This window comes from Leucoraja erinacea, unplaced genomic scaffold (genome assembly GCF_028641065.1).
Source record: "Leucoraja erinacea ecotype New England unplaced genomic scaffold, Leri_hhj_1 Leri_157S, whole genome shotgun sequence".
Taxonomy (NCBI): Eukaryota; Metazoa; Chordata; class Chondrichthyes; order Rajiformes; family Rajidae; genus Leucoraja; species Leucoraja erinaceus.
In genome coordinates this window covers 143,486-163,277 of record NW_026575869.1, presented here as the reverse complement: position 1 = coordinate 163,277, position 19,792 = coordinate 143,486, and the positions used below count along the sequence as shown (strand labels likewise).

Sequence of the window (19,792 nt, the reverse complement as noted above, 5' to 3'; positions counted from 1 at the left end):
GCGATGCTGAGCGCCCTCCGCAGACAGCGCTTGCTTTGGACAGACTCAATGGAGGGGAGCGTGGAACCGGTGATGCGTTGGGCAATTTTCACCACCCTCTGCAATGCCTTCCGGTCGGAGACAGAGCAGTTGCCATACCATACTGTGATGCAGTTGGTAAGGATGCTCTCGATGGTGCAGCGGTAGAAGTTCACCAGGATCTGAGGAGACAGATGGACCTTCTTCAGTCTCCTCAGGAAGAAGAGACGCTGATGAGCCTTCTTGATCAGAGTTGAGGTATTGTGGGTCCAAGAGAGGTCATCGGAGATGTTGACTCCCAGGAACCTGAAGCTAGAAACACGTTCCACCTCCAATAACACCCAATTTGGTGTAATCTGCAAACTTTGTACACTCTCATCCAAATTGTTGATATAAACCACAAACAGGCAGGGGCTGAACACTGATCCCTGAGGCACAACACAAGTCACAGGCCTCCAGTCTGAAAAATGACCATCCTCCATCTCCCTCTGCTTCCTTTCACAAAGCCAATTCTTTCCCCAGACACCTTAGCTCTCCCTGAATCCAATTTCTAGAGAAGCCTACCATGTGGAACCTTATCAAATGCCTTGCTGAAATCCATGTAGGCAATGTCTACAGCACTGCCCTCATCAACTGATGACCATTGAAATCATCATTCACCTAGTCCTGATAATTCCAGTGCTTTTCTGTTTGTCTTTCACCACTTTGTGAACGAGCTCATTTCGAACTGTACTGACAGCATCCGAGGTCACACCAAGCCCCACCTACCCCATGCCAGGGTGTTCTCTGACCTGCGCTGCATCCTGATTAAAAAACGCCTCACTGATGACATTCTCATGTTTGCATTCAGGTCAACCCATGGCCTCTCCCTCCCTGTGACCAGCAGACTGTGTGTGCTCCTCCACTTCTGGCCTCTGACACATCTTTCACTTCCACTGCTCCACATCGGTGTCTGTACTTTCAGCTCTTTAGCTCTAAGCTGTGGAATTTCCTCCCTGAACTCGTCCAACTCTTAACAAGCTCCTTAACCACCCCCCCCCCCTCTCTCTCTCTCTCTCCTTTGATCAGTTTTGGTCACTTGTCCTATTGTCTACTCGTTCCGTTTGATGCCAAATTTTGCAAATTAAAATCATGCAAAGAGCCTTGTGAGGTTTTTTGTTTTACAACCTTAAAGGCTGATCTAAATGCAAGTTACTGAATGTCTCCCTGTTTATTTTAAATACTGAGTAACGTGGACTGCAGCCAAGTTTCCCTGCAAGCATCTCCACTTGTCTGGCTACGTAGACTACGATTCCTATTGTGTGGCAAGGATGAGACTTGCTTCCTGCTGGGCAAGGTTGCATGAAGTGCTTAGCATTTTTTAGAATAAGGGGAGGAAGTTACATCAGTATGCATAATGAGAGAGCCCAGGAGTGCTGGGGTTGGTTCAACAAACTCCCAGTCTCATAGTTTCCTCTCAGCACCGTTCAACAGCAGCCTTGGAGGATTAGTTGTTGTTCTCTTTAAAGTAGGGAGTGTTTATGTTCTGCTGTGTGGGAAAACATTGTTTTTTTTTTAAACAGAAGGACACCAGGGAAATGACAGGGGATTTTCTGCAAATGGAACTGAGAAGGACACTGGCGAAGAGCATGTTGTGGATTTTATGTTGTTTGGCATTAGGTGCTGAACCTGTTTAACATGACTCACAGATCGACAGCGTCAAAGACTAGAAGTGATAACCATTTGAGCATAAAGGTAGGTGAAATAATAATAGACGACAAAGGCAAGCAAAAGCAAACTTGAAAGTAAAACTGCAAGAGTTTGCTATTCTTATTTTCATTCTCTCAACTGTAGGAGATAAAAAAGTTTGTTAATTTTACAAAGTATTTATTCCCCTCAGTTGCTTTTGATAATGCGGTGGTAGCCTTTAGCAAAAGTTTAAAAAAAATTAAATTACATTCTTGTGATCAATATTGTAGACCTCATAACTTCTCTGCCTCTTTCAAGCGTTGGTTGGTTCACACTTGTGCTGGCTCACAGTGTACAAACCCATCACAGTCCCGTAAGTAGATTGACTGGTCAGATGCACAACTTGCTGATCGAATGAAACTTGTGTCAAGATGATGTTTGTTTGAAAGTTTTCAATTTTGTTTTTTTTCTTTTGAGAGTGAAACGTTTTAAAGACTGGTGTTTCTCGTTTTTGTATGATTTGTTTTGGCTACTTTGGAACGAAATGCAGCAAGAGCTGAAGTAATTTGTGAATGTCTGGAGTAATTGGACGGTGTTAAGCGAGGGAATGGCTGTGTTTGTATTTGGCAGTGAGATGCCTTTCCCCAGTGAATTGTGTGTGACCAGGGAGCTGCACTGAAAGAATTCCTGGAGCACTCAAGCCCAACTCCTCCACACAAATTAACTTAAAGTAAAACAGGCCAAAGTTCACGTATCAGCCAGAGTAGGGCACTAATTATATTTCGTGCAGAAACGAACATAAATAAAGTGGGAGTTATGTCAAAGACAGAAATATGCTGTCTTGCAGATTTGTCTTCTCTGCAGATAGTTAACGTGCTCCTTGCTCCCTGTAAACTATGATCTGTGCATTCATTCTGATGCTGGCTGGAGTTTGATGCTGGTTCCACAGCTTTAGAATCAACAGCTGATCCTCCCCCCCTGCTGTTGTTGTAACAAGCACGGAACTATATAGTAATATGTTTTATATTTTAAAGTAGTAGAATGCTTTATTGTACTTTGCGTGTGAATTATCAAACTAAAGCTCGCACTGACCGAGCCGCATAATAAGCCATAAAGGCAAATGCGTACTCAACCTGGTTGATTTTAAGAAACTCCTTTAAAGTGAAATGAGATGCAGAGCTACAGAGCACTTTAGAGGGGGCGGGGGGGGGGGGTTCCAAAAGACAAGAGAGTTTTATTGTTGTATGTCTCAGATAGAACAATTACATTCTCACACAACAGAATATGTAAACAAGGTACAGTGTAAACAATTCTAATAAACAAGAACATACGGGCGCACGCACGCACACACACACACCCACACACCCACACACGCGTACACATAAAAAACAATCCAATATGGTATTAAGGATCTACGTAATTGAAGGTAAATCTGCTAATTCTGGACGAAGGATGTCCAAATGTACAAGTAGAGACAGATTTTGGAGCATTGGAAGGGGGCTGTAAGAGTTTTACAGAGACATGGGGTGGGGGGGGGGTGGTGGGGGGGGGGGGGGGGGGGGGGTTGGGGGGACAAGACTATGCCAGAATTTGAACATGAAGTTGAGAATTTTAAGATCACGCATTTACTGTCTTGGGATTCAAAAGAGATAAGTGACTGTCTGTTGGATTGGTAAATGTGGCTTTTACAAGGAGGCAGATCTATGGAACAACCCATTTGATAGAAGATGGAAGGTGGTACCTTGGCCATGAGTGGTACATGGGATATAGAACAGTACAGCACAGGACCAGGCCCCTCTGGCCCACAATGTCTGTGCCAACATGAAGCCTGATTAGACTAATCTCTGCCTGCAAGTGCTCCATATCCCTCCATTCTCTGATATCCATGAAGGCCTCTTGTATGTTATGGAAAAATCATGTTTTCAGGGAATGGCAACTATTTAATTGCTCTGGTGGAATAGCTGTTCATATATGTCCCAGTCCATCACAGAACTCAAATAGTCAAAACTAGACATGTACATATAGACTTGAACATCCACATGGATGTTACATATGAACTGAAGGGAGTTATTTGATTTGTTACATATATACTGCATAAGGTCTAATCTTTCATAAATTCATAAATTATAAGAGAAGAATTAGGCTATTCGGCCCATTAAGTGTACTTTGCCATTCAATCGTGGCTGAGCTATCTTTCCATAGAGGGAGTGCAGAGACGGTTCACCAGACTGATTCCTGGGATGTCAGCACTGTCTTATGAAGAAAGACTGGATAGACTTGGTTTATACTCTCTAGAATTTAGGAGATTGAGAGGAGATTTTATAGAAACTTACAAAATTCTTAAGGGGTTGGACAGGCTAGATGCAGGAAGATTGTTCCCGATGTTAGGGAAGTCCAGGACGAGGGGTCACAGCTTAAGGATAAGGGGAAAATCCTTTAAAACCGAGATGAGAAGAACTTTTTTCACACAGAGAGTGGTGAATCTCTGGAACTCTCTGCCACAGAGGGTAGTTGAGGCCAGTTCATTGGCTATATTTAAGAGGGAGTTAGATGTGGCCCTTGTGGCTAAGGGGATTAGGGGGTATGGAGAGAAGGCAGGTACGGGATACTGAGTTGGATGATCAGCAATGATCATATTGAATGGCAGTGCAGGCTCGAAGGGCCGAATGGCCTACTCCTGCACCTAATTTCTATGTTTCTATGTTTCCCTCTCAACCCCATTACCCCTGACACCTCAAGTAATTACATAGAATATTCATTACGATGAATTTGTGAAGTGGACAAATGGCAAAACTATCCATTCCCAGGACTGTTGCAAATGTATCGTAATGGCCCTGTCCCACGGTACATGTTCATTCCAAGAGCTCTCCGGGGTTTAAACAAATCAAACTCGTGGTAAGCACGGAGAATGAACGTAGCGTGTACGTCGGAGCTCGGGGACTTCTCTTAGCGGCTCGTAACGCTAACGGCAGGTACTCGGTAACGGCAGATAAGCACGGGAAGATTTGTGAAGATTTTTCAACATGTTGAAAAATGTCCACGAGAGCCCCGAGTACCGACGAGTGGCCATTACCATAAATCTCCGAGTTCGAATCAGGGCAAACTCGGGAGAACTCTTGGAACGAACTCGTACCGTGGGACAGGGCTTTTAGTGATTATTTCCTCCTGCAGCCTGTCATGTGAGATGTACATGGGCACAGGAAGAAACTTTGTCCACTTGTCTTCTATAGGCACAATAGGAAAGGCTCAGACTTGATACATAGGAAGGGAAGTGGGGCAGTGCTCGACTTTTATTAAACATAGGGACATAAGAAAGATGTTTGGCTCGACTGTAGCTCGTGTTCAGTGATCCCCGCCTGATGCACAGATATAGAAACATAGAAACATAGAAATTAGGTGCAGGAGTAGGCCATTCGGCCCTTCGAGCCTGCACCATTTGCCATTCATTATGATCATGGCTGATCATCCAACTCAGTATCCCGTACCTGCCTTCTCTCCATACTCTCTGATCCCTTTAGCCACAAGGGCCACATCTAACTCCCTCTTAAATATAGCCAATGAACTGGCCTCAGCTACCTTTGGTGGCAGAGAGTTCCAGAGATTCACCACTCTCTGTGTGAAAAAAGTTTTTCTCATCTCGGTCCTAAAGGATTTCCCCCTTATCCTTAAACTGTGACCCCTTGTCCTGGACTTCCCCCGATATGAAATGAACCATTCAGATGTACAAACATATGCATGTACAAGGAAAAAAGCGTCATGTCCTCGAACTATTCCTTCTGAGGGGAACAATTTTGTCCCTCCACTTCATTACCTAGGGACTTAGTTCCTCAGGTTTGGAACAATATAATGGAGAAATTGGTCAACTCCTTAATCCAGATGCAGAGATCTCAGTAATCTCAATTAAACTGAATTAATCTGTACCGCATGCTATTTCATAGTTTTTGTAATAAATTCGACTGTTGATACAATAAGTTCTGACCTAGACTGTAATGAAGGTTGCTTGCCTTTTCATTTATTTTACATTTTTTAATGGTTTTATTTTGGGATTTGTCTTTAGAGATTTTGGTTTAGGGTGGTGCAGCAGTAGCATTGCTGATCTATAGCACTTGCAGCTGTAGATACCCGGGTTTGATCCCGACTACAGGTGTTGTCAAGGTGGAGTTTGTGCTTTCTCACCATAACCATGTGGGTTTTCACCAAGATCTCTGGTTTCCTCCCACATTCCAAAGACATACAGGTTTGTAGGTTAAACGGCTTGGTATAAGTGTAAATTGTAGGATAGTGTTAATGTGCGGGGATTGCTGGTCGGTGAGGATTTGTTGGGCCGAAGGGCCAGTTTCCGTGCTGTATATCTCTAAAGAACGGCTAAAACATCACCTATTCCTTTTGCCTGACCCACCGAGTTACTCCCAGCTTTTTGTGTCTATTTTCAGTTTAAACCAACATCTGCAGTTCCTTCCTGCACCACCTGAAATCTATCTGTGTGTACATGTTTAATCATTTTTAGTTGCGGTTAAATGTTTGTTTCTGGCGACTGAAAGCTGCCAGGATAAAATCCGTAGAGATGAGATACAAGGAACTGCGGATGCTGGTTTACAAGAAAAGACACAAAGTGCTGGAGAAACTCAATGGGTTGGGCAGCATCTGCGGAGAACATGGATAGATGACTTTTGGTGCTGTCACCCTTCTTCAGACTTTCCCTACAATCAGAAAGACACAAAATGTTGGGGTAACTCGGCAGGGCAAGGCAGCAACTCTGGAGAGAAGGAATGTGTGACGTTTTGAGTCTTCAGACTACAATTCCTTCCAATCAGTCTGACCTGAAACATCATCTATCCATGCGCTCCAGAGATGCTGCCTGACCCGTTGTGTTACTTCAGTCTGAAGAAGGATCAGGACCAGAAACATCACCCATTCCTTCTCTCCAGAGATGCTGCCTGACCCGTTGAGTTACTCCAGCACTTTGTGTCCTCTTCTGTATTGGACAGGTGTGTGAAATCTGAGGGAGAAAATGCTATGTGTTATTGTGGGTACAGGTCTTGGCTCATTTAGTTCAGGTTGTTGTCATGTGTGGCAGAATGGCAAATGAAATTCTTCCCCAGCAAGAATTATCTCTTTACATAGACACCATGACCTTCGGTGTATGGCTAAGAGTTTGTAATCAAGGTTAACTGTTTGTACATTGCAAAGTGTTCACCCTCTGACTTCCACGTCCTCTTTCTCAGATGTATTCTACACATCATGTTTACTGTGTTGAATCCAGTGTGTTTGGATAAGGTTCAATTGGTGCCACAAACTGTAGCAGGCTCGATCTGATGTAAATGATCTCTTTGAAGTTTGTCTTCCCTGCTGACCAAATTTCCAACACAGGAATGCTGCGGCATTGTTCTGCATTCTTTGGCTAAACAGACTGAAGTTTCTTTCAATTTGCTGTTTGGTAAGGTGTTTTAAATTTAACACTTGTTCAATTCACATTCAGATTTGCGGTGTCTGTGGGTTCCTTTATGTTGCTGCTCACACAGACAAGCAAATAGACAGAGGCAAATCTAGAAACCGAACAGCCTTATTGAAGGCAAGAACTCTTGTCTAAATATGAATGTCTGAGCATAACAATGTATCAAAGTCAGTTCACACAAATGAGTTCTGAAAGGCACCCTACACATACATAAACAACAGCATCAATTTAAAAGCTTTCACCTCAATGTTGTCACTGGGATCTATGTGAACAGTGGATATGAGGGAAGTAGTTCTTTTGAGAATGATTTAATTAACAGCAATATATAAAATACCGAAAAAAAAATTGTAATTGGAATCTGGATATCCTGATTAAGGGGAAGGATATTACCAGTTTACTAGGTAGTCAACTAATATACATTGGACTTGGACCCAACCATCTAAACACGTGTTTAAGAGGGAACTGCAGATGCTGGAGAATCGAAGGTTACACAGAAAAGCTGGAGAAACTCAGCGGGTGCAGCAGCATCTATGGAGCGAAGGAAATAGGCAACGTTTCGGGCCGAAACCCTTCTTCAGACTGATCAGGGGTGGGGGTGGGTGGGGACAAGAAAGGGAAAAGGAGGAGTAGCCAGAAGGCTGGAGGGTGGGAGGAGACAGCAGCTGAGCTGAGGAAGGGGAGGAGACAGCAGGGGAGCTGAGGAAGGGGAGGAGACAGCTACTCCTTCTTTTCCCTTTCTTGTCCCCACCCACCCCCACCCCTGATCAGTCTGAAGAAGGGTTTCGGCCCGAAACGTTGCCTATTTCCTTCGCTCCATAGATGCTGCTGCACCCGCTGAGTTTCTCCAGCTTTTCTGTGTACCCATCTAAACACGTAGCAAGTTGTAAGACTGATATGCAATAACGTTTGATTTATGTGTGTGTGTGATTGCAAGGAAATTGTTTATGAAAGAGATGTGTGTTTTTTCATATCTCTTGTGGATGATAATAACCAGGAGAACAAGACAATCCACTTTCAGAACGATGGCAATTGCAAAATAGAGGGGAGCTTGGGCAAAGTTTGGGAATGGCATCATTGCTTCTGACTTAAGGCAAAGGAAAGAAAAGAGAATCACTGATTCCAGTGGATGTGCAAAGGGTCACGTTCAGAAGACATTGTGGCTTAATTGTTCAGCATCCTGTGGCGGTGGATGTGTTCATGCCATCTGCTCTCTTGCAACCAGGAAGCTGGAAATATCTTTCACAGCATTTGCTTCCTATTTCTTTATTTATTTATCCATCTATTTACCCATCTATATATTTATTTATTTATCTATTTATTTATTAATCTGATAAAAACATTTAAAATTCTTAAGGGATCGGACAGGCTAGATGCAGGAAAAATGTTCCCAATGTTGGAGGAGTCCAGAACCAGGGGTCTCAGTTTAAGAATATGGAGTATTACTATGCCATATAGGACTGAGATGAGGAAAATCTTTTTCACCCAGAGAATTTTGAATCTGTGGAATTCTCTGCAACAGAAGGCAGTGGAGGCTAATTCACTGGATGTTTTCAAGAGAGTTAGATATAGCTCTTAGAGCTAATGGAATCAAGGAATATGGGGAGAAAGCAGGAACAGGGTACTGATTTTGGATGATCAGCAATGATCATACAGAATGGCGGTGCTGGCTCAAAGGGGCCGAATGGCCTACTTCTGCAGCTATGTTCTAATGTTTATATATTTCTATGTTTCTCTTAATATGGAATTAGCTGCCAGAGGAGGTAATTGAGGGCAGCTACAATGACAACATTTAAAATAATTTTGCACAGGTACATAGATGGAGAAGACTGAGAGGGATTAGGAGCAGATCCAGGCTTGGATAGAGTGGATATGGAGAGGATGTTTCCACGAGTGGGAGAGTCGAGGACTAGAGTCCATAGCCTCAGAATTAAAGGATGTTCATTTAGGAAGGAGATGAGGAGATATTTCATTAGTCAGAGGGTAGTGAATCTGTGGAATTCTTTGCCACAGCAGGCTGTAGAGGCCAAGTCAGTGGATACTTTTAAGGCTGAGATAGATAGATTTTTGATTAGTACAAGTGTCAGAAGTTATGGGGAGAAAGCTGGAGAATGGGGTGAGGAGGGAGAGATAGATCAGCCATGATTGAATGGCGGAGTAGACTTGATGGACCAAATGGCCTAATTCTACTCCTGTCACTTACGGCATTATGACCTTAAGTGGAATTTGCTGAAAGGATCACCGGGGGAATATTCCACAAGAATATTTGATTGCGCCATGTTTTACTTCAGAAAAAAATCAATAAAAAAGTGCTAATTGTGATTCGGCATGCTAACTGGCAGTCTGTTCCCAGATGAACCGAAGATTCTTAAACACCCCTACCTTCATTACATTTGTGATGGCCCTTCAAGTACAGAAGGTGTGGTATTTGTTGCATTATTGTTTGAATCTAGACCATACTGAGTTCATGATTAAAACTCAGATGATGCAGGGTGAGGATAAGAAGCACTTTTCACAACAGGTAATGAAAACACTGAACTCTCCTTTCATCTCTGGCTTCCCCCAAGTTCTGAGGACGCACTTTGTCATTTCCTGGGAATGTATCCACCTTAAAGAGCGTTTAAGCCACCAATACATCTTCTTCGGTAATTCATATATAGTCCAAGGTATCATGACAAATATGTCCCAATTTTTAAAAGTCCCCTTGGCACCAGCTGTTCCATGAAATGGACTGGAGGATTAGGGTGTGGGTTACGGAATATTGGGTCGTGAGAAATAAACGGTGTCACATCTAGTGAACAGAGGCTAGGGTTTGGGGAGCAGCAGTGGCTGGAAGGTAGGTCAACAATATCCTGATCACGTTGAATGGCGGTGCTGGTTTGAAGGGCCGAATGGCCTACTTCTGTACCTATTGTCTATTGCCTATTGTCTATTGTCTGAAGTTGGGGAAAATTGTGGGCGTAGTGACAGAGAAATTGGGAGTTGTAGAACCTCCCTCTCTTTAACATGTTGAGTCTTGCCAGGCGAGGTTGACATTAAATCACGCTGGTATCGAAAACAATGGCAATGATATTTTATTATCGCTGAACACCCGGCACTCCTTCGAAAAATATGACTTGGTTGTCCCAACAAAGAACATAGGAGGGTGAAATGGTTTCATCAGGTGCTCATCTGACGTAGAGACTACACCTACAGTATGAGAATGTTGAACATCCAGATGCTAGTAGTGATTCCACAATGTTGTGATCTGTCAGGGAAGTTATTATAGTTACATACAATGAAAGTCGAAAAAGTGTACTGACTGATGCTGAAAATGTGAAGCAGGAACAGAAAATGTCAGAAACGCTAGGTAGATTAGGCAGCATCTGTAACCATATAACCATATAACCATATAACCATATAACAATTACAGCACGGAAACAGACCATCTCAACCCTTCTAGTCCGTGCCGAACACGTATTCTCCCCTAGTCCCATACACCTGCGTTCAGACCATAACCCTCCATACCTTTCCCGTCCATATAACTATCCAATTTATTTTTAAATGATAAAAACGAACCTGCCTCCACCACCTTCACTGGAAGCTCATTCCACACAGCTACCACTCTCTGAGTAAAGAAGTTCCCCCTCATGTTACCCCTAAACTTCTGTCCCTTAATTCTCAAGTCATGTCCCCTTGTTTGAACCTTCCCTACTCTCAGTGGGAAAAGCTTTTCCACGTCAACTCTGTCTATCCCTCTCATCATTTTAAAGACCTCTATCAAGTCCCCCCTTAACCTTCTGCGCTCCAAAGAATAAAGCCCTAACTTGTTCAACCTTTCTCTGTAACTTAGTTGCTGAAACCCAGGCAACATTCTAGTAAATCTGGCAACATTCTAGTAAATCTGTAGAAGGATAACAAGCACATTAAAACCAAGTTATCAAGCCGTAATGTATGAATTTAGCATTAGCGAGACTAATTTACATTCGTTTTTAGATACAGTGATGAAACAGGCCCTTCAGCCTACTAGATCTGCACAGAGCAGCACATTAATACTATCCCACACACACTAGGGATCATTTTACATTTATACCAAGCTAACTAACCTACAAACCTGTACGTCTTTGGAGTGTGGGAGGAAACCGAAGATCTCGGAGAAAACCCACGCAGGTCACAGGGAGAACGTACCAACTCCGTACAGACAAGCACCTGTAGTCAGGATCGAACCCAGGTCTCTGGAGCTGTCATATGAGGAAAGATTGAAAAGACTAGGCTTGTATTCACTGGAGTTTAGAAGCATGAGGGGGGATCTTATAGAAACATATACAATTATAAAAGGACTGGACAAGCTAGATGCAGGAAAATTGTTCCCAATGTTGGGCGAGTCTAGAACCAGGGGCCACAGTCTAATGCCCCTGTCCCACTTAGGAAACCTGAACGGAAACCTCTGGAGACTTTGCGCCCCACCCAAGGTTTCCATGCAGTTCCAGAGGTTGCCGGTGGTTGCAGGCAGTGGAAGCAGGTAGGGAGACTGACAAAAACCTCCGGGAACCGCACGGAAACCTTGGGTGGGGCACAAAGTCTCCAGAGGTTTCCGTTCAGGTTTCCTAAGTGGGACAGGGACTTTAAAAGGGGAGGGCATTTAAGGCTGAGGTGAGAAAATACTTTTTCACCCAGAGAGTCGTGAATTTGTGGAATTCCCTGCCACAGAGAGCAGTGGAGGCCAAATAACTGGATGGATTTAAGAGAGAGTTAGATAGAGCTCTAGGGGCTAGTGGAGTCAAGGGATATGGGGAGAAGGCAGGCACGGGATATTGATTGGGGACGATCAGCCATAATCACAATGAATGATGCTGCTGGCTCGAAGGGCCGAATGGCCTCCTCCTGCACCTATTTTCTATGTTTCTATTTTTCTATGTCACAGTGCCGCCCGCACTAACTCCCTCAATAAGCACCAGATCCAGCTGATTTCAGAAAGATGTTTTATCATTGCCACGACCCTGAGAAGTGAACACTGTTGCCGACAAGGGAGGAAGCCTCTATTGCCTGTGTGTGGGAATGTCAAATATTTAGACTGTTCTTGTTTACATTGGCCATTAGTGTGGCCTGTTAGAGATATCTGCAAAGAGTATAATACGTGCTCTCAGAAGCTATTGTGTTTTCTTTCAAAAGAGACTTGCAACTTCAACGCTCAAAACCTGATTGAGTACTCTGAGAGAAAAGTGTCAGTATCTGTCAGAAAGCAAGATGGCAGCAAACTATTCAAGTCTTGCCTCTAGAATAATTTGGTCTCTGTGGTCGCTTGAGCCTTATGGCCTCGCTGGGCCGATCCCACTTTGATCGCCGGAGCCGTATGGAGTTGTGCGGAGCTGGTCCCGACATCGCGCGGGGCTCCGAAAAATTGACCGTGTTCAAAAATTCCGCGCAGCAAAGGCCTGCCGGCCCGCAGCCACATTGAGGCCGTACGCACCGCCTCGACGGGCATACGCAGCATCTCAACGCCGTACGCAGCATCTTGACACCATACGCAGTGTCTTGACACCGTACGCAGCGTCTTGACGGCGTACGCCTTCGCTCCAACTTCACGTCAACTCGTACGGGATCACTCAACTCCGCGCGGCCCCCGCTTCCGGTTTGGTCGCGCTTGCCGCATGCAGTCGCATGCTCGTGGGACATGCCCTTCACTGCTCCCCCTCTGTGATTCCTGCTGCCTTCCTGCCCTTCCACCATGTTCCACCTATCACTCGCCAGGCACTCGCCACCTCTTTTTCAGATTTCTTCCGCCCCCCCGACTATAGCCTAAAACGTTGCTTATCCATTTCCTCTACAGATGCTGCCTGACTTGTTGAGCTTACACTCTGGCATTTTTTGCTTGGCTTGTGAAACTTTGGTTGCAATGAGGGCCAATCGAGTGCAAAAAATAGGTTAGTTGACGTTAATCACCAAAATAGTGAATCGTCCCTAAAGAGTGGTATGCTTGGCGGATCGTTACGGACCACTTTGCTAATACAAGAATTCGATGGGAGGAACAAAGGATCAGGATTAGAGAAATCCAACAATTCCGGGTTATAGTTTTCGGACTGATAGTTTAGTTTGGAGATACAATGCGGAAACAGGCCCTTCGTCCCACCGAGCCCGCACCGACCAGCGGCCCCCGCACATTAACACTATCCTACACACACTAGGGACAATTTACACTTATACCATGCCAATTAACCTACACACCTGTACGTCTTTGGAATATCGGAGGAAATTGAAGATCTTGGAGAAAACCCACGTGGTCACGAGGGGAATGTAAAAAACTCTGAATATAAGGCAGCAACTCTACCGCTGCACCACCGTGCCACCCCTGTTGTCATCACAATGCTACGATCAGGTAGCTCTTACTTTCTACGTAAGTCTACGTAGTGAAGGGGGCGCTGTTCTGGCGGCAGCCATGGCAGCAGCGCGTCAGCCTTTCAATTTTATTTTTTATTTTCAGTATGTTTTAAAGTGTGTATTTAGTGGGGTTTTTTGTGTTTTGTGTGGGGGGTGGTGTGGGTGGTGTAAGGGGGAAACCGCTTCGGTCGCCTCCTCCATGGAGAGGCGACTTTTTCCAGGTCGCCTCCCCCGTGGCCTACCGTCAAGGATCGGCGAGGTCTTTCCCGGAGACGTGCCCGGGGCTTCAGCGGCAGGCGCAGCGTGGACTCGGCGTGGAGCGGGTGAGCCCTCGCTGGGGCTCGCCGGAGGGGAGCGCTCCGTTTCACTGGCCCGGGGCAGCCGGCAGCCTGAAGTCGCCTGAAGCCGCGGTCTGCAGAGTTCCAGCTGCTGCGGCGTCTACAGCCCGGGATCCCTCGTGGGGGACCCGGGGGAAGAAGAAGCCGCCATTGCCGGCCCGCGGATAACTTCTACCGCGGGCCCGGCATGGACTTACCATCACCCCTGGAGGGGAGCTTCGACCGCCGGCCCTGCAGTCTACGGTGCTTCTGGCTGCGGCGGGGACTTTAAATCTCAACCGCCGGCCTGCGGCCTACACTATCTTGAAGCCGCGGTCTCCGGTGAGGAAATACCGATCCTGGACTGGACTCTGGACTCTGGTCTTGTCCACGGGGGGGGGGGGATGGAGGAGGACGGCCAAAATTTTTTGTGCCTTCCACCACAGTGATGAATGCTGTGGTGGATGTTTATGTTACATGTTGTGTCCTGTTTATGCATTTTATTATTTTGTTAACCCATCTTTATGCTTTGTATGGAACTGATTTTTAAATTATGTAAAGCACTTTGGGGTCAATGAAAATTGACTATAAATGTGCTATATAAATAAACATTATTATTATATTATTATTATTGATAGTGAGTCGTACATTGTCCTTCCCTCTGAGAAATTCCCTGTCTGGATTTACTGACAGGAACAACTCTTCATGCGCCTGTAAGCCTTCTTCAGCTGGCCTTGTCTGCAGTGGCCAGAGCAGACCAGCTGGTGGGAACAGCTGTAGTTCAATGGTCTGCACAGGCATTGACAAATAGTGGTGTCCTCGGAAGTTGGATCGCACATCGCCCAGGAGAGAACAAAAACCATATGGTGCAGTGTCACATTTATATCAAGGTCAGGGAGGTGTGAGAAAAGCAGGAATCGTTGCAGATACTCAGTTGGCCAGGCAACGGCTCTGTAGAGAGAAAAACATTATTTCGGATCAGTGGCCTTTTCTCAGATTAAAGTTATCAATCTGAAATGTTGGTAGACAAAAAACTCAGCAGGTTAGGCAGCATATATGGAGGAAAGGAATAGGCTACGTTTCGGGTCGAGACCCTTCTTCAGACTGATGTCGGGGGGCGGGGTGGCGGGAAAAAGAAAGGACGAGGCGGAGGCAGTGGGCTGTTGGAGAGCTGGGAAGGAGAAGGGGAAAGAGGGAGAGAGTAAGGGAGTAAGGATTTGAGTATAGGAGCAGGGAGGTTCTACTGCAGTTGTACAGGGTCTTGGTGAGACCACACCTGGAGTATTGCGTACAGTTTTGGTCTCCAAATCTGAGGAAGGACATTATTGCCATAGAGGGAGTGCAGAGACGGTTCACCAGACTGATTCCTGGGATGTCATGACTGTCTTATGAAGAAAGACTGGATAGACTTGGTTTATACTCTCTAGAATTTAGGAGATTGAAAGGGGACCTTATAGGAACTTACAACATTCTTAAGGGGTTGGACAGGCTAGATGCAGGAAGATTGCTCCCGATGTTGGGGAAGTCCAGGACAAGGGGTCACAGCTTAAGGATAAGGGGGAAATCCTTTAAAACCGAGATGAGAAGAACTTTTTTCACACAGAGAGTGGTGAATCTCTGGAACTCTCTGCCACAGAGGGTAGTCGAGGCCAGTTCATTGGCTATATTTAAGAGGGAGTTAGATGTGGCCCTTGTGGCTAAGGGGATCAGAGGGTATGGAGAGAAGGCAGGTACGGGATACTGAGTTGGATGATCAGCCATGATCATATTGAATGTCGGTGCAGGCTCGAAGGGCCGAATGGCCTACTCCTGCACCTAATTTCTATGTTTCTATCTTTCTAAGGACTATCTGAAATTGGAGAAGTCAATGTTCATACCACTGGGGTGTAAACTATCCAAGCGAAATATGAGGTGCTGCTCCTCCAATTTGCGGTGGGACTCTCTCTGGTCATGGAGGAGGCCCTGGGCAGAAAAGTTTGATTTGGAGTGGGAGGGGGAGTTGAAGTGCTGAGCCACCGAGAGATCAGGTTGGTTATTGGCATCAGAGCGAGGTCCTGCTCGTGCCAGAGTAGACCGCAGGGCACGGAAGAAGAACTGCCGTATAAAGAAGAAGGGTTTCGACCTGAAACGTCTGAAGAAGGGTCTCGACCCGAAACGTTGCCTATTTCCTTTGCTCCATAGATGCTGCCTCACCCGCTGAGTTTCTCCAGCATTTTTGTCTACCTGCGGCAGATAGCTTGTCGGAATCTACAGTCCGGGTTGGGACCGAACTGAGAGGTTGGGAACCAGAGCTGGATTCCACGAGGTACAAGATGGAGGTGCAGGCACGTCTCGAGAAAGCAAACATGGCTGTGGTAACCGGTCTGGGTTAAGATCGTAGAGTTGGAGGGAAGGAGGAATCACAGAGGGGGGTGGGGGGCAGAGAGAGGGGAAAAGTTAAGAGGAATCTGAAATGTTAACACGTTCACTCTCCACAGATACCGCCTGGCCTGCTGAGAATCTTCATTATCTTTTATTTTCCGTTTCTAGCATATATGCAGATTTTTTGGGGAAAATTAGATGCTTTTCTGCTGGAAACTTTCCAAGTAGTTCGAATCTTACATCAGTTGGAATCGTATGTGGGAGGACATAGGTTTAAGGTGAAAGGGGAAATATTTTATTGGAACCTGTGGGGCAACTTTTTCACACACATGCTGGTGGGTATATGGAACGAGCTACCAGAGGAGATAGTTAAGGCAGATACCATAACGACATTTAAAAGATATTTGGACAGCTGAATGTTTAGAGGGATATGAGCCAAACGCAGGGCAGGTGGAACTAATGTAGTTGAGGCAGCTTGGTTGGCATGGGCAAGGTGGGCCAAAGGGATTTATCTCCATGATGTATGACTATGATATACAACTTTATAAAGAGTCATTTCCAATGTAAATTTCACATTAATCCTGTAAAAATAAAATTATAGCACATCCAGGTAAAGGCCCTTTTAGTCAAATCAACTTTGCGTACCTGTAAGCCAGTTGTAAAAACATTTATTTAGTTTAGTTTATTGTCACGTGTACCGAGATACAATGAAACGCTTTTGATGCGTGCCATCCAGTCAGCGGAAAGACTGTACGTGATTACAATCGAGCAATCTACAGTGTACAGATACATGATAAAGGGAATAACGTTTAGTGCAAGATACAGTCCAATCAAGGTACAGTCCAGTTGTTAATAGAACAGTTCAATTGCCTGATAACTGCTGGGAAGAAACTGTCCTGAACTGTACCATGTGGCAATTGAGGAAAATAAGTTGAATTTTTGTAGCGTCTCTTGTGACCACAGAATGTCCCAAAGAATTACAACCAATGAAGCACAATCAGTGATGTAATGGAAAGATAATGTCAGCCAAATTGTGCCAACTAAAGTCCTCAAAATTGCAAAGTGGTAATAACTAGATCATTTGTTCTGGAGATGTTGATCGGGAGTCATCATCGTCATCGGTGAGTATGACTGTCCTCTCATGGAGGACGCCTGTGCGTGACTTTGTTTAACGTGGGGAGACTGGTGCACAGACAGCCACCACACGGTCCTTGACAGATCTGGGTCAGGATCCAGTGGCACGGAGTCCAAGACGACCGGAGACCCTTTCCTGCTGCAGCCGTCATCCGCCTTCCCAGCCGTTGTGACGCTCCACTAAGGTCAGCCATCATCCTCCCGCCTGTTCCACCGTTGAGGTCTTGGTTGTATTGCTCTTTGCCAGAGACCTCCCCCTCAACCTTACTGCCATGGGTGACCCTACCAGGAGCATAGCTCCAGACAGCATCGCTCTCAGGATCTCAGGACCACACAAGCTTCTCCACCATGACAAGGTGACAATCCACGGAGAATAATTGTGAAAAAATAAGATCATAAGACCATATGACATAGCAGCAGAATTAGGCCATTCGGCCCATCGGGCTATTCTGCCATTCAATCTTCACTGATCTATCTTTCCCTCCCAACCCCATTCTCCTGCCTTCTCCCCGCAACCTTTGACACCCTTGGTAGTCAACAACCTATCAATCTCAACTTTAAACATACCCAATGTCTTGCCCTCCACACCCATCTGAGGCAATAAGTTCCAGAGACTCACCACCGACACCCTGGTCACCCCTTCTTCTCCCCTCTCCCATCGGGCAAAAGGTATAGCAGTTTGAAAATGCACATGTCCACATTCAGGAGCAGGTTCTTCATAGCTGTTATCAGGCAACAGAACAATCCTATCACAATGAGAGAGCAGCGATGAACTACAATCTACCTCATTGGTGACCCTTGCACTATTTCACGAGAGAGTTAAGGAGCTGCCCCACTTGGGTGACCTAATTGGCGAGTTTAGAAGAGTTTAGTAGAGTTTGAAAAAATGACATGTTGAAGACCTCCTTCGACTATGTAGAAGACCTCCTTCGACCTCCTTCAACTTTGTTGAAGACTAGCTACGACTAACTTCGGGAAAATTGGATACTGAATAGTGGTGAGTGAAGACGACCTCCTTCGATCTCCTTCGACCTCCCTTCGACTATGATGGAGACTATCTATGACTACCTTTAACTACCCTCGATTACCTACGACTAAAATGCCGACCTACTACGACCTACTACAACTAAACCTACGAGTAAAAAAAGTATCCATTTTTTCCATGGCGACTTTTTTTACTCTCGGGCATTTTTTAACATATTGAAAAAACGCCGCGACCTTGCTGGGGCCTCGAGTACGCGGAGACCACTCTCGAGCAAGAAGGAGAGTTACGGAGACCTCCTACGACGTCGTGTCGACCATGCTGCAAGTATGAATCAAGGGCAAACTCACCAGAACTCGAGGATTAGGTCGCCCAAGTGGTACAGGCCCTTTCGATTTAACTCTTTGAGCTAACGGAATCAAGGTATATGGGAAAAAGGAGGAACGGGGTACTGATTTGGATGATCAGCCATGATTATATTGAATGGCGATGCTGGCTTGAAGTGCGGATTGGCCTACTCCTGCACCTATTTTCTATGTTTTCTATCCTTGATCGGAGTTTGCGGACTTTACCTTGCACAAAATATCATTCCCTTACCATGTGTCTAAGAACTGCAACTAGATCGATTGTAATCCTGTATTGTCTTTCTGCTGACCAGTTAGCACAAAACAAAAGCTTTATACCTCGATACGAGTGACAATAAACTAAACTAAAGATAGACACAAAAAGCTGGAGTAACACAGTGGATCAGACAGCAACTCTGGTGAAAACAAATAGGTGATTTTCAGGTCGAGACCCTTCTTTAGTCCGAACCGAAACATCACCTATTCTTTTTCTCCAGAGATGCTGTCTGACCCGCTGAGCTACTCCAGCTTTTTGTGTCTATCTTCGCTATAAATCACCCTGAAAGGTCGGATTCAGAATGGGAGGGGGAGTTGAAGTGCTGAGCCACCTGGAGATCAGGTTGGTTATTGTGAACAGGTGTTGGCAGAGGTTCACCTACACCTCCTCCAACCTCATCTATTGCATCCGCTGCTCTAGATGTCAGATGGTCTTCATCGGTGAGACCAAGCGTAGGCTTGGCGATCGCTTCGCCCAACACCTCCGCTCAGTTCGCAATAACCTACCTGATCTCCCGGTGGCTCAGCACTTCAACTCCCCCTCCCATTCCAATTCCGACCTTTCTGTCCTGGGCCTCCTCCATGGCCAGAGTGAGGCCCACCGTAAATTGGAGGAGCAACACCTCATATTTCGCTTGGTCAGTTTGCACCCCAGCGGTATGAACATTGATTTCTCCAATTTCAGGTAACAGAAACATCGAAACATTGAAAATAGGTGCAGGAGGAGGGCATTCGGCCCTTCGAGCCAGCACCGCCATTCATTGTGATCATGGCTGATCGTCCCAAATCAATAACCCGTGCCTGCTTTCTCTTCCCCTTCCCAGCTCTCCCTCAGCCCACTGTCTCCGCCTTTTCCTTTCTTCTTCCCGCCCCCCACGCCCCC

General features: G+C 45.5%; 1 protein-coding gene across 2 annotated transcripts in view; it reads left to right on the top strand.

Moving 5' to 3' along the window:
• Window positions 1–1,464: 1,464 nt before the first annotated feature.
• LOC129715985 (uncharacterized protein KIAA1755-like) overlaps window positions 1,465–19,792 on the top strand; it is a 155,579-nt gene continuing 137,251 nt past the window's right edge. For both annotated transcript variants that reach the window (XM_055665871.1, XM_055665870.1), the window contains exon 1: window positions 1,465–1,752. In XM_055665871.1, coding sequence (XP_055521846.1) covers window positions 1,696–1,752 — 57 coding nt within the window. In that variant the 5' untranslated portion in view covers window positions 1,465–1,695. The remainder of the gene's footprint in view (window positions 1,753–19,792) is intronic.